This window comes from Bos indicus x Bos taurus, chromosome 19 (genome assembly GCF_003369695.1).
Source record: "Bos indicus x Bos taurus breed Angus x Brahman F1 hybrid chromosome 19, Bos_hybrid_MaternalHap_v2.0, whole genome shotgun sequence".
Lineage (NCBI taxonomy): Eukaryota > Metazoa > Chordata > Mammalia > Artiodactyla > Bovidae > Bos > Bos indicus x Bos taurus.
Window position 1 is genome coordinate 56,094,322 of NC_040094.1, and position 15,640 is coordinate 56,109,961.

The window sequence follows — 15,640 nt, forward strand, 5'->3', positions numbered from 1 at the left end:
TTTGTGTCTGACTCTTTGCAGTTGTATCTGACTCTTTGCAACCCCATGGACTGTAGCCCAGCAGGTTCCTCTGTTCATGGCATTCTCCAGGCAAGAATACTACAGTGGGTTGCTGTCTCCTTCTCCAGGGGATCTTCCTGACTGGGGTCTCCTGCATTGCAGATAGATTCTTTACTATCTGAGCACCAAGGGAAGCCATTTTTGTTGACCCAACTGAAAACAGTGAGATCCCACTGCACACCTATGAAAGCGACCAGAATCTGGAACACTGACAGCAGCAAATGCTGGCGAGGATTCAGAGCAAGAGGAGCCTCTCATTCATTGCTGGGACGAAGGCAAACGGTACGACTGCTTTGGAAGATGGTTTGGTAGTTTCTTGCAAAACTAAGCGTCCTCTTTACCATAATACAATGCTGCAATTGTGCTCTTCTGGTGCTTGTCCAAGACAGTTGAAACGTATGTCCACACAAAACCCTGCACACACATGGTTGGAGTAGCTTTATTCTTGTCAAAACCTGAAGCAACCAAGATGTCCTTCAGTTGGTAAGTGAATAAACTGTGTACATCCTGTTAAAAGGTAAACCAAAGCATGTAAACATTTTTAAGTGTTTGAGCAAACACCGGTTTGAAACAGGCAGCATGCAAATCTAGCAGATAGAAAGGAGGTCTGAGGAGCTTTACAAAATGAAGGACTTGGGCATTCCCTGGCGGTCCAGTGGTTAGAATGCCACATTTTCACTGCACAGGGCACGGGTTCGATCCTGGTCAGGGAACTAAGATCCCACAAGCTGCACAACGCAGCCAAAAAAAAAAGAGAGAGAGAAAGAGGAAGTAGGAACAAGGAAGTTATACTAGGCCAAAAAGCAAATCGGTTATTGACAGCTTATTTTTCTTTAGCGGGTGGCAGGGGTCAATATCAGGCAGATTACCTAACTAGTATTGGTCAGGCAATTCCTGATTGACTCGTTTAAGATTCCATTTCTGGGAGAGCTGAAACTGAAATTAAGTCTCCGTTTGGGGACGTGGAACTTACCATAAGCCACTCTATTTGGGCTTGATGTCTTGTTTTTTAACAATCCAGACAATGGAATAGTATTCAGTGCTAAGAAGAAATGAGCTATCAAGCCATGAAAAGACATGTTGGAAACTTAATACGTATTACTAAATGTAAGATGCCAATCTGGAAAAGGTTACATACTGTATGATTCCAACTATATGACATTCTGGAAAAGGCAAAACTATAGACACAGTAAAAAAAAAAAAAAGTCAGTGGTTTCTGGGGGAGGGAGGGAAGAACAGGAAGAACTCAGGAATTTTAGGGCGGTCAAACTACACTATATGATGGATACTATAACGGGGGATACTAGTCATTATACATTTGTCTAAACTCACAGAACGTACAACACTGAAGTGAATCCTAATGTAAACTAAGGACTTTAAAAAAATATTTATTTTTTCACTGTGCCAGGTCTTAGTGGCGCATGTGGGATCTAGTTCCCTGACCAGAGATGGAACTGGGCCCCCTGCATGGGGAGCCTGAAGTCTTAGCCACTGGACCACCAGGGAGGTCCCGAAGCTAAGGACTCTGGATGATGACAAGGTGTCAATATAGGATCATTAATTGCAATAAATGTACCACTTTGGTGGGGCACGTTGATAAGAAAAATCTCTGAACCTTTCCCTTCATGTTGCTGTGAATTCAAAATTGCTCAAAAAAATGAAGTCTGCTTTAAAAGAACAAAAACTGAAAATGAAAATAACATAAAGTCAGGAATTCCCTGGTGGTTCAGTGATTAGGACTCAGGGCTTTCACTACTGGGGCCCAGGTTCAATCCCTGGTCAGGGAACTAAGATTCCAAAAGCAATGGGAGTGGGGCTGGGGGAGAAATCTACCTTTTTACAATTGAATAAAATAAAAAGTTTATAAAGAAACAAGCCAAAAGAATCACACAAAATTTCAAGAGTCAGACCATTTTCATGGACTATGTGTCCTTATCTTCTAGAAAATACAATTTTTTTCTTAAGTAGTATGAGTTGAGTTGTAAGGAGTTGTTTAACCATGTTTTACTTGCTGAAAACCAAACCAAAAGTACCAATGAAACAAGCCCAAGTATTTATGTTAATGAGACATCTTGGCTAATTATGTAATTAGACATTAACTTTTTTTTTGGCTGCACCTTGCAGCCTGAGGGGTCTTAGTTCCCCAACCAGGGATGGAACCTGTGCTATCTGCAGTGGGAGCACGGATTCCTAACCACTGGACCGCCAAGGAAGTCCCTAATTAACTTTTTTAATCAAAAAAATGTTTTTGAAATATAGCTGATTTACAATGTTGCGTGAGTTTCTGTTGTATAGCAAAGTTATTCAATTATACATGTGAAAAGTGTTAGTCGCTCAGTTGTGTCCGACTCTTTGCAACCCCATGGACTACCACCAGGTTCGTCTGTCAACAGAATTCTCCAGGCAAGAATACTGGAATGGGCTGCCATTTCTTCCTCCAGGAGATCTCCCCAACCCAGAGATTCCACCTAAGTCTCCCGCATCACAGATGGAGTCTTTATTACGGCGCCACCCGGGAAGTCCCGAACAATGTGGTTTATGCTAAACAAACACCTGCTTTCTCTCCTCAAGTCTAAAATCCTGGCAAATGCCAGGCAGAGGCTGCCTGCAACCAGCCCGTGTAAAACCCTTGGGTGCGTCTCTAGCAGGCTTTCCTGGTCAGAAACATCGCACATACTGCTACATCTTTGATGCAGGGGCAAAGGGGCAAGAGGAAGCTCTGGGTGACCTTCAGGGAAGGGAGAGAGAAAGCCTAAGAAAGCTTGTACCTGGATTCTTCTAGACTCCCCACAGGGTCTTTGTCCCTGATGACCTGGCTTACGAGGTCACTGTAATAAACCCTGAGAGTACCCCTGATTCCTGCTAGCAAATCTCCCAATTTACAAGTAGTCCTGGGGTCGCCTGAAACATATCATGCAGGGCCGCACAATTTTAGTGTTTTTTTTTTTTTTTTGCCACACCTTGAGGCTTACAGCAATTTAGTTCCCTAACCACGGATTGAACCTGGGCCACGACAGTGAATGTGCTGAGTCCTAACCACTGGCCCCGCAGGGAATTCCATGAAGCTCTTACCTTAATGACCGTGTCCACATATTCCAGTTGCTGGGGCCTCCTTGGACTGTGACCCGTGGAGACAGCTAGCTGCTGCCATTAGGAGATGGTGAGAGGGGAAGATTTCGCTGCTGCTTCAAGGCCTGGGCCTGGCCTGCAAGCGGCCATGAGAAGGGCCTTGGAGCTCTTGAGACCCAGCCCTCAGCCTTTCCCTGGGCCCCCAGAACACTTGCCCAGCCTGAGACCAGAGGGCCTGGAAGGCCCAGAGACCCTGGCGAAGCTGACTGAACAGGACCCCTGACCCCACCCTCTGGGGCACCGGCTCTGCTCCTGTTACAGTTCTTGTTCAGTCACTAAGTCATGTTCGAGTCTTTGCAACCCCATGGACTGCCGCCGCCTGGCTCCCCCCACTATCTCCCAATGCGTGCGTGCTGTAGCTTCAGTCATGTACAGACAGCTCTTTGCAAGCCTATGGACTGTAGCCCGCCAGGCTCTTCTGTTCATGGGATTTCCCAGGCAAGAATCCTGGTGTGGGTTGCCAAGCCCTCCTCCAGCAGATCGTATCTCCCCAAGTTTGCTCAAGTTCATTGAGTTGGTGATGCTATCTAACCTTCTCATCCTCTGCTGCCCCCTTCTCCTTTTGTCGCCGTTCTTTTACTGCTGAGTCACCAGGGAAGCCCCCTATTGCAGCAGCAGGCAGCATACTGTTGTATGTATAGGTCACACTCTGTTTATCCATTCATCTACTGATGGACATGGGTTGTTTTCACCTTTTGGCCGTTGTGAACAATGCTGCTACATAACTGTACAAATACCTCCTCAAGTCTGTTTTCAATCCTTTGGGGTACATACCCAAACATGAAATTGGTGGATCAGACGGTGATTCTAGTTTGACTTTTTTAGGAACTACGTTACTGTTTTCCATAAAGGCAGCACCATTTTACATTCCTACCAAGGATTCAGTTTCTCTTATGTCCTCACTTTATTTTTTTAATTGGCAACTTTTTTTTGTATTTTGAGAACTTAACTCCCAGAGGAAAGCAAGCCTCAGTGTAAACAGCCAAAGCCTAGGTTTTAAGGTATTCAAGCCTTCGGGTATAGGGCAGAAGAGGTAGGTGGGGGACGCCTTCACACAGAGTAAAACAGTTGTGACTCAATTAAGTTGCTCCAGGGCTAAGCCAAATTTCAATATACAGAAATCTGCAGCAAAAGAACAGCACACTCATACTTACACACACACACCCATGTGAGACAAAGTGAAGACTTACTTACCCAGAAGCATAAATTATTTGACAGAGTACATAAAACAAGCGTAAAAATTAAATTCTTTATTTCATAACACATTTCAAATTCAAATAATGATACAAATTCAAACGAGCTGTTATCAGTCAAATAAAGAGCCCACCAAGGCCAACACTATTTATACACATAAAGACTGAGTAAAAAAACAAAACGAAACCCACCCAAACACAAAATGTGAGTACAGAACTTAAGGTGAAGAACATCACACATAACAACAGGAGGGAGGCAGCCCAGAAGTCGTGTTCCTGACACATTCCCCTCACTCTCTTTTCCCTTGTGAAAGCAGTTACCAGGAATCCTACCAGTTGTGATAAGAGGCTGCGGCTGCCCTGGGAGAATGCACTCAGTAGTATTAACAGAGGCTACTGAACCTCTGCAGCCTAATTCTACAGACCTATCATAAGCAAAGGGAGCCCGAGCCTGGCAGAGTGAGGAACACGGGAATGCAGGGCCCAGTTCCCAGCTGAACGTGAGACAGGCAGCCTTGCGAGACGGTCCTGGGGATCCTGGTTCTAGTCACTCCCTAGTGTAACCCCCACCCCCTTCCGTGAGTGTGGCCGGGAACTAGTAACTTGCATCTAGTAGAGAGAATACAGCAAAAGTGATGAGATGTCACTTTCGAGATTAAGTGATAAAAGACGGTGACTTATGACTTGCTGGCACTTCCCTCTGGCTTTTCTCACTTGCTTTCTTTGATGAGGACAGCCGTGAGAAACTAAGACTCTTAGTCCAACAGCCTGTGAGGAACCAACTCCTGCCAAGGATGAGACTAAGCTGAGAAGCAGGTCCTCCTCCGGGTCACGCCTTGGCGGCAGCCTTGTGACAAAGCCTGGGCTGGCTGGAGGGCCTGGTCCAGCCATACCGAGACTTGGACCCGCAGAAACTATGAGAGAATACGTAGGTCTTAAGTGGTTGAGTTTTGGGGTAATATGTCATTCGGAGATAGAAGACAAAAACATCTGGGTAAACTATAATGTGCTTAGTGAAAAAAACTGTTAGTTGCTCAGTCACGTCTGACTTTGTGACCCCATGGACTATAGCCTGCCAGGCTCCTCTGTCCAGGAATTCTCCCAAGTAAGAATACTGGAGTGGGTAGCCACTCCCTTCTCCAGGGGATCTTCCCGACACAGGGATCAAACGCAGGTCTCCTGCACTACAGACAGATTCTTTACTATCTGAACCACCAGGGAAATGGCTAAGTTTTGGAGTAATCTGTCATACAGTGATAGAAAACAAATACATCTGAGTAGACAATAATGTGCTTAAAGAGATAATAAATTCATTTGCATTAATTCTGAAACAGCATTTACAATTTATATAAAATCAACTATCAACTGAGTTTATCTCAACTTCAAGAAAGAAAACCACAATTTTACAACTTGGAGCAAAAGAGTTCAGTGTTCCATACAAATGCAATTTCTCTAAGGGTTCCAGCTAACCACAATTCCCTGCAATTGCCATCAAGTCTAAAACTCACACTCCATAAAATTACTAAGCAGGTGTTAAAAAATAATGGAAAGCAAAATATTGTTTGTCTTCTTGATTAAATCTACTTTGCCATAAAACTCTTGATTTGTTCAGTTAATTTTCAATTTTAAAAATGAGCTTTCCCATTGATAGGGAATATCCAGAAGAAGCAAATCCACAGAGACAGGAAACGGATTACTGACCACCGGTGCCAGGCAAGAGAATGGCGAATGACTACCAGTAGGCACGGGGGGTTCTTTCGGGGTGATGAAAACGTTCTGGAAAAGATAGTAGTGATAGCTATATAATCTTGTGCATGTACTGAAATGCCACTAAACTGTATACTTTACAATGATGAATTTTATGATTTCTGAATTATCTCAATTAAAATAACTGTTTAAAGCTCTTATGGATTAAAGTTAACATTCCCATTCTAAACATCTCCCCCAAACAGTTAGACTCCATTCCCAGACATGCGTATGGAACGGTGTTTCTTAGTGACAACAGCCTGCCGCCACAGCTTAGACTTCACCACGTGTTCTGGGTTTGTTTGTTTTTTATGCACTGCATCCTCTAGAAAAATTACTAGCAAAAGCCTCCATCAATAAATGTGTATTTTTTTCTTAAGCGTGTTTCTGTTCATTTACAAATGTAAGATTCCTATTTTTAAAACTTGAGACAATTTTTACCTCATTTCATAATACTTGATTAGTACCCCTCTTGCTATGAACTACAAGGAAAATTATCAAAAATGTGCAAATCTTTTCAAAGATTCCATTTCAGTGTTACATGATTTACTTAAACGTCTTTCCCAGACACACATGGGGTGGCACATGCTCCCTGTTACTACATAGTAACACACAGCCACACACCTAGGAGTCTTCACACGACATACGAGTCTTCATACACATATGGCCTAGTAGTTTCGATCTAAGCATGATCTCTCAACGAGAACGGGGGGGCAGAAGAAAACATTTACATTTACAACATGACCATAAGGAACGTGAGACAGATGAACTGAAAAACAACATCTTCGAACATCATGACTGACAGGACAAGTTCCCTTATTTCACTAGTTTCTAAACAATATTTGTAAACCTGAATACCAACTCTGGCAGATTTAGCAGTCTTAGATCTCGGAGTTTCCATCCTAACAGCCTCCAAGGTATGGTGAAGATGAGAGCGGCCTCCTCTGCCCGGCCCTGCCGCTCAGCCGAGGGTCTGAAGAGGCGGCCTCCTCTCACTGGCACCCTTCTTCAAATACTTCGGTAGTCAGAGCCCCGGGCTACAATGGCAGCAGCTTCCCACTCCACAGTGAAGAAGGAGACAGTTCCAAAAAACCCAAATATCACCATGACCAGGAGTTGCCAATGAAGGAGAAGGTAGTTACTGTAGAAAAATGCCACGGCTGCGCAAATGGACTAAGAATAAAGAAGACAAAACAGATCATGAAACATGCACACGTGACCCAGCCGACTCCACAACGAACCCCACAGCTTGGACCCAAGGCTTCTTGTCACTGCTCCCTGCTCTTTCTGCATCTAGAGGGCACCTCCTTAGTCACTAGCTCACAAACACGCACCATCAAGTCCCACTGAGAGCTGGGAATAATCAAGTAAGCTACAGTCTGCTACTTAAAATAGTATTTTGTTTAAAAAAAAAAACAAAAACAAAAAACTGGAGTGATAAAATTACGTGCATGCACAGTGAGAAGCACACTTGTTACCTGTGAACACCATGAACTCTAGTATCTACTGAAAAAAGTCTGAGCCGCAGAGGCCGGAATGTAAAATCTCTTATACAAGTGATGGGACAAAAAAGATCACAGTACTTATTATCTCCTCATTCTGATCAGAAATCCTTTTAAAGGATCTCCTAGACTTTTATTTAAGAAACATTAAGAAAATGAAGTTACAGCACTTCAAAAAGACCCGCCTTTAAACATAGTTTAAAGAAGAATTTACCTGCACAAATTTAAAGACGGCAAAAGCCGGGGCGCTGTCTTCAGAATAGAGAAAACCTAAAATACTAAGCAGCTGAGTATTGAAGCAGCTGTCTCCAAGACCCAACAGGAAGCTGCAGAAGATGGCAATTTCTTTGCTGATTAAAATAAAATTGAGAGTGAGCATTAATAATAATATTTGTTAGAGTTGTTTAAAATGTAACAGCAACTCACCCACAAAAACATTTTACTCTCCAGTTTAAACAAGTGTATGAAACAAGAATGAATAAACATGGAATTTACAAAGAACTTATACTCAAATGCTGTCACCTTCAGAGTCTAGCGAACTCTAGTCTATTAACCATCAGGGAAGCAAACAGTGTGTCTGGGATGGGGCTGCCCTTGGCTTGTGGGTCCAGACATAAATGCCTACGCTGAAAATGAATCTGAGGGTTGAGTGCAGTAAAATGACACCCGCAAAACTCCCATAACCACTGTGAAAGGGCTGGGCGGCCGACCCAGCAGACAGATCACCCCTCATTCCTCACTGCTCTTCCCTGAAGTCCAAAAACGTCTAGAGATTTCAATGCTCAAAAGGCAGAGATAAAAAATTCAAATCAGACACTTATGCAATCCTTCACAGATCAAGAAAAAGATTTAGTGGGGAGAAAGGTTAAAACCAACAATCACAAAAATAACTTGATATTCTCTATGGATTTCTATTCAAACTCATTCTGGCTCCATTAACACATGACAAATGACCTTATAACAGACTTACAGAAAAGGACTAACTGCTCCATTCTAAATTCCAAGCCATCCTTTACCTCCTGCCCTTCCTTAACTTACTAGAAAAAGGGCCGCCACTGTACCTGGGTTTGATGTAAGCGCTGCTGTCAGTGCCTTCAACAGGAGCAATGGGGGCATCCCCAGGCATGTTGAGGAATATTAAATAAAAAGCTATAAAATGCACCAGGATGCCCAACAGCACAACTGGATTCCTACCAAAACGATTATTCTTGCTCAGCAGGCCAAAGAGGCTTCCACCTGTAAGATCAATGAACAAACAAAAAAATCCAAGGCCGAGTTAACATATCAAAAACTTAGTTTTGAAAAAATAAATGGACAAATAGTGAATTTAATAAAATAAAGAAAGCAAGCACGAATATACAAAGTAAGAAATAACTGTTGAAACAAAGGAAATTATAAAAATCAGGACAGACTTCTAGGTAAGATAGAATAACAGGAACTGAATTTACCCCCAGTCTAAAAAAAAAAAAAAAAATACGGCACAACGGTTTTGAAGACACAGATTCTCAGGTGACAAAAGGGCAGTGATCTCAGAGAGACAGGGAACAAATGAGGCGAGGCCCACACCTGCCCCAGCTGACTGAGAGGCCGGGGGCTTCGGAAAGGGGGAGGGCGGAAGCAGAGCAGGGAGGACAGGGGAAGGAGACCGGGAAGAGGGGCAGAAGGGGAGGGAAGGCAGGAGGAAGCCCACAGCCTCCCTGAGTCACAGAGACAGAGCTCAGGGGCTGGGGAGACCAAGGTGCCTGAGTTTCCAAAACAGGGCATCAGAAAGGAAAGCTGATCAGCACAGGATGTGAGTAGCAGAGATCAGAAAGAGCTTTCCAAAAGGATTAGTGGCATTAGTGCCCTACCCTGGGCTGGGCAGAGTACCTGGTCCCACCAGCCAGACCGGAAATCTTATTATTCACTGGGTATTCACGAAAGGGTCTTCCCTTGGGGGAGAGAGATAATTAGCCCTCCTCTGAGCACTACTCTGGTTCCATCCAACACACTTTAAAAGCAAGACTCAAAAAGTCACACTGTTTCCAAGTAAATGAACCGCATCCAAGAACAAAGCTCAAGAACAGGAACAGCAATGTAAAAGTCATCCCACACCCAACAAGGTAAAGTTCACAATGGCTAGTATCCACATTACCAGGCATGCAAAGGAACAGGAAAATAGGACCTGTTATTAGACAAATCAGTCAAACACAGAGTTATCACCTGACCCAGCGATTTCAGTCCTAGGTTTAGTGTTCACAGCAGCATTATTCATAATGGGCAAAAAGCAAAAACCACCCAAACGTCCATGACACGATGAATGGATGAATAAAAATGTGGTAGATCCACGTGACTAAATATTATTTGGTAATAAAGAGGAATGAAGTAAAAAAGAAAAAAGAAATGAAGTACTGATACATGCTACACCATGAAAAAACCCTGCAAACACTGTGTCAAGTAAAAGAAGCCAGGGACAACAGAAAAATACAGATTGTATGATTCCATTCACATGAGATGTCCCCGGAATAAATCTACAGAGGAAGTAGATTAGCAGTTGACTGGAAAAAGGCAATGAAAATGTTCTAAAATTAATTATAGGGAACAAAAAAATACACCAACCCCCCACCCTCCTTTGTCCATGCTGCTGCTAAGTCACTTCAGTCGTGTCCGACTCTGTGCGACCCCATAGACGGCAGCCCACCAGACTCCCCTGTCCCTGGGATTCTCCAGGCAAGAACACTGGAGTGGGTTGCCATTTCCTTCTCCAATGCATGAAAATGAAAAGTGAAAGTGAAGTTGCTCAGTCGCGTCTGACTCTTTATCGACCCCATGGACTTCAGCCCACCAGGCTCCTCCGTCCATGGGATTTTCCAGGCAAGAGTACTGGAGTGGGGTGCCATTGCTTCTCCGTCCTTTCTCTATAGTGCTTATCATTTTGACATTCTAAGTTTCAGATATTTTTTATTGCATGTGTTCTTCCCCAAAAATATAAGCTCCATGCTTTGTTCATCCAGTGGAGGCACAGAAAGTTTTGGGAAGCTCCTCACACGTTACACAGCATCCACTACTGCGTGGATCACCACTGCAGGAGTGACTGTGGCATAAGCAAAACAGAGGTGTGGTCTCAGCCTGTCTCCTCTCCCCGCTTCCTGGCACAGAGCTCCTGAAACCCTAGGAATTTCCTCAGTGAAAGGAGTGTCTCTAGTTATCTTAACTAACCCCTTCCAACCACACCTGAGTTAATGCTGACCCCTGAAGGACTGTGGGGGTGGCTCTAGTCAAGATGGAGGCTGGTTGCCAGGACCCAGTCTTAATTAGAAAACTAGAATGTTCAGCTCCACCCCCCATCTCAGGGGAGGGGAGAGGGGCTAGAGATCGAGTCTGCCATGATTTAATCCACCATGATGAGATGTGCATAAAAATCCCCACACAACAGGTTTGGGAGAGCTTCCTGCGATGACTCCATCATGTGTCGGGAGGGTACCACATCCTAGACTCCAAGGGGACGGAGGTTCCTACGCCAGGGGTCCTTCTGGGCTTTGCCCTAAGTAGCTCTTCATCTGGCTGTTCATCTGCATCCTTTATTAAATAAACTTTAACAGTAAGTATAGCATTTCCCTCTGGAGAAGGAAATGGCAACCCACTCCAGTACCCTTGCCTGGAAAATGCCATGGACAGAGGAGCCTTGTATGCTATAGTCCATGGGGTTGCAAAGAGTTGGACACGACTGAGCAACTTCACTTTCACTTTCCTTTCATAGCATTTCCCAGGGGTGTTGTAGGAATCCTTGAATGTATAGCCAAGCTGGACAGAAGTGAAGATGGCCTGGGGACTCAGGACTTGGACTGGCGTCTGAAGTGAGGCTGGCCTTGCAGGATTGTACCCTTGAACCTGTGTGGTCTGCTGCTAACTCTAGGAGTTAGTGTCAGAGTTGAACTGTACTGCTGGACATACAACTGGTGTCAGAGATCCAGAGAACAAGAAATTCAGGGATTCTAATACACCTTCCCTAAGTATTTTAAGAGGAAAATCCAGGAAACAAAAAGCAAAAATCTTTGTTTTCTTACTTATGGTTTTGTCTTGAATTACTTGGCAAAAGTTTTATAATTTAGTTTTAGAACAGTGATAATAAAAGAAAAACCAGACATACCCATGTGGATAAAAATAAGCAAAGAAATAGAAATCCAAGGACAGAGAAGTGAAATATACTTAAAATTTCCATTATAACTGTAACAAACTGATTTAATGCAAATTTTTTTTAAACCAACCTAAAATTTCTCCAATGCCGATGAAAATGCCAGAAAGTCCAATGAGGCTTTTCTCTTCTGTTCCAAATTTATTTATAGCGCCAATACAGGTTCCATATACACCAGAGAAGAAAGTCAGTTCCAGACCTTTAGAAAAGAGTCAGATTTAAATTACAGTTGTCCTTCAGTATCTGCCATGGGTATCAAAATCCAGATACTCAAGTCCCATAATCAGCTCTCTGCATTCAAGTCTCTACATCCTTAGAGTAAACCAACTGCAGATAACAAAGCACTGGATTTTGTACTGAAAAAACACAGTCTACCTTTCCTGGTTTTTTCTTCATGTCTTCATGTCTGTCTTGTAGTATTTGAGCTATGCATGTATAAAACAAAATTCACTCAGACTGAAATGCTACTCCACGTGACATAACTGATGAAAAGGAATTAGCCACAAGATGGCAATTGTCACATATTTCAGATTAGAACATACAACCCAAATAAGCAAAGACAGCCTTATGTTAAAACAGTCACTCTGCACAAAAAGGGGGTGGACAGAGGACATAATTAACATAAACTTGTAACAGAGACACTAAAGTACTCATTATCCTTATTAATAGCTTTCCAAGGGAACAGGAACATATGATGGCAAGACTAATACCTACTATCTACTTATGCTTAAAGGAAAAAGTTTTAATTAAACATGTTTTCCAGGAAAAGAAATTTTTAAAATTTGGGTAAAAAATTAGAGCAAATCAGTAGAAGACCTGGTTCCTTAATGTCACAAAATCTTACCTGAATTTTGAAGATGTTCTGACACCACCCTTCGACCTAAAAATAAGATGTTTCTACCTATACCTATGAGGCACAGAGAGTTGAACCTTGCACAAATCCAGTTTGAACTGTGCAGGACCCTGTAGTACTACAGGGTCCACAGTTGGTCGACTGTGCAGACCAGGAAGCACAGATACAAATGGCTGACTGAAGTCACGCAAAGATTTCTGATCACAGGGGAGGTCAGCACACCTAAACCATCCCTTCACTGTTCAAGGGTCAACTGTAAAGGCAAAAGTAATAACTGACATATCAGCGCAACTTTTGACAAGGAAACAGATTTCCTTAAGACCTAAGCCTATTTCACCTATTACCACATCACATTATCACTGGAAGCCACAGAATTCATTCTGTTTTATTGAAAATTCTCTTAATTCATACTCATGTTGCAAAGATTTACTCATGATTATTTTCTGTAGTGCTCCATTTTGTCCTAAAATCACTGGCTGAGATGAATCAAGCCTCCTGCTTTTCAATCCCTTGTACAGAACCCTCCCCTAGGTGGTATTTAGGTTGGCCCTGTGATTTGCTTTCACCAACATGGGAAGGGGTCACGCAAATGCTGAGACATGGAGAGAGGTGAGATCCAGCTTGCATTAGACCCCTTTAGACGTGCAAATGAAACTACCTTGGAAGTTTTAGCCCTATAACTTAAAGAACCTTAGCACTATAACTTAAAGAACCACAAGAGACCCCAACTGAGACCATCAGAAAAACCATTTCGCTGAGACACGTCAATGTACAGAATTGTGAGAAAGTAACACAGTTATTGTTTTCGACACTTACTGTCATTACACAGTTACAGAAAACCAACACTGTAATTAACTCCATTACCTGTATAAGCAGTTGTAATGCTAAGAAGGAGCATCTCCTTGGTGACACATAACTTCAGAGACTTTTCTGCAAAAAAAGAAAAAAAATTAGGAGTACTTAAAGCTCAACATTCAGAAAACTAAGATCATGGCATCTGGTCCCATCACTTCATGGGAAATAGATGGGGAAACAGTGGAAACAGTGTCAGACTTTATTTTTTTGGGCTCCAAAATCACTGCAGATGGTGACTGCAACCATGAAATTAAAAGACGCTTACTCCTTGGAAGGAAAGTTATGACCAACATAGACAGCATAGTCAAAAGCAGAGACATTACTTTGCCAACAAAGGTCCGTCTAGTTAAGGCTATGGTTTTTCCAGTAGTCATGTATGGATGTGAGAGTTGGACTTCGAAGAAAGCTGAGCGCCAAAGAATTGATGCTTTTGAACTGTGGTGTTGGAGAAGACTCTTGAGAGTCCCTTGGACTGCAAGGAGATCCAACCAGTCCATTCTAAAGGAGATCAGCCCTGGGATTTCTTTGGAAGGAATGATGCTAAAGCTGAAACTCCAGTACTTTGGCCACCTCATGCGAAGAGTTGACTTATTAGAAAAGACTCTGATGCTGCGAGGGATTGGGGGCAGGAGGAAAAGGGGATGACAGAAGATGAGATGGCTGGATGGCATTACCAACTTGATGGACGTGAGTCTGAGTGAACTCCCGGAGTTGGTGATAGTCAGGGAGGCCTGGCGTGCTGCAATTCATGGGGTCGCAAAAAGTCGGACACAACTGAGCGACTGAACTGAACTAAACTAGATTTTAATCAACCGAACAAAAATTCTAAAATATTCATTCAACCAATTCATTATTACTTGTTGTCAATAATGCCAGTAAACAGAGACACTGGGACACAGGTTAATGATTCAGATTAAAATGCTTAACATATGAACTAAACCTGCCCTGTAAGTAAAATGTTGATTTCAACTGTTTAAATATATTCTAGAATTGTGTTTTCTCTAACACCTTTTCCAGCTCTCATGAAAACAAATAAAACGTGAAACAGAGAAAAGAAACAGAACAAAACAACAGACTATTCCAACAGACTTGATTAAAGGTTAGGGAGTCAACAGTTGGCAAAATGCTAATTTCCCTAAGCAACTTTCCCAGGGCAGCATTAAGGCTGGACTCAAGGTCAGAATCAGCCCAGAGGTTTTTGACCACCCCAAGCTGGGATACCACCACTTCCTGGATTCTCAGTCTCTGGATCTGAGGACTGAAACCTTAGTTCTGCTCATTTGTTTCTGATCCCTTTAATTTTTAATTTTTATTGTTTAACTTCGTTGAAATCTACAGTGGAAAATGCATTTCTAAAAGCTGCACATTTTAACTGTCTTTGAACCTGCTCACATTTCATAACTTAAGGCCACTTATCTAGGATCCTAAACTAATGGTGGATCCAGATTTCAGTTCCTACTCAGTGGATGACTAGGAAACACATCAGTCACAGACACTCTGTCCTGAATTTCTCTATATACAAAAGAGGATAGATTTTTTCTTGAATTTCACTAAAATAAAGTGAGACTAGGACTGTGAAGAAGACTGAGCGCTGAAGAATTGACGCTTTTGAACTGTGGTGTTGGAGAAGACTCTTGAGAGTCCCTTGGACTGCAAGTCCATCCTAGAGGAGATCAGCCCTGGGTGTTCTTTGGAAGGAATGATGCTAAAGCTGAAACTCCAGTACTTTGGCCACCTCATGTGAAGAGTTGACTCATTGGAAAAGACTCTGATGCTGGGAGGGATTGGGGGCAGGAGGAGAAGGGAACGACAGAGGATGAGATGGCTGGATGACATCACTGACTCGATGGACGTGAGTCTAAGTGAACTCCGGGAGCTGGTGATGGACAGGGAGGCCTGGCGTGCTGCGATTCTTGGGGTCGCATAGAGTCGGACACAACTGAGCGACTGAACTGAACTGAACTGAAAATCAGTCAGATATTTTCACCAATCATTTTCATATACTTCCAGAAAAAAATACTTGATTAATAAAGTTTAAAACAATATTTTAATTAGAAAAATCATATTAGCAAAGCATATTTGCTTTTGAGTAATCAGAAGATTTAGCTAACAAAAGGAAATTTAAAAA

At 42.7% G+C, this 15,640-nt stretch overlaps 1 protein-coding gene across 3 annotated transcripts in view; it reads right to left on the minus strand.

Annotated features, from left to right (window-relative positions):
- Positions 1 to 4,418: 4,418 nt before the first annotated feature.
- The window catches only part of MFSD11 (major facilitator superfamily domain containing 11), a 28,308-nt gene continuing 17,086 nt past the window's right edge, over positions 4,419 to 15,640 (minus strand). For all 3 annotated transcript variants that reach the window (XM_027518555.1, XM_027518557.1, XM_027518556.1), the window contains 5 exons: positions 13,522 to 13,587; positions 11,878 to 12,003; positions 8,692 to 8,866; positions 7,845 to 7,980; positions 4,419 to 7,301 (listed from right to left, as the gene is read on the minus strand). In XM_027518555.1, coding sequence (XP_027374356.1) covers positions 7,137 to 7,301; positions 7,845 to 7,980; positions 8,692 to 8,866; positions 11,878 to 12,003; positions 13,522 to 13,587 — 668 coding nt within the window. In that variant the 3' untranslated portion in view covers positions 4,419 to 7,136. The remainder of the gene's footprint in view (positions 7,302 to 7,844; positions 7,981 to 8,691; positions 8,867 to 11,877; positions 12,004 to 13,521; positions 13,588 to 15,640) is intronic.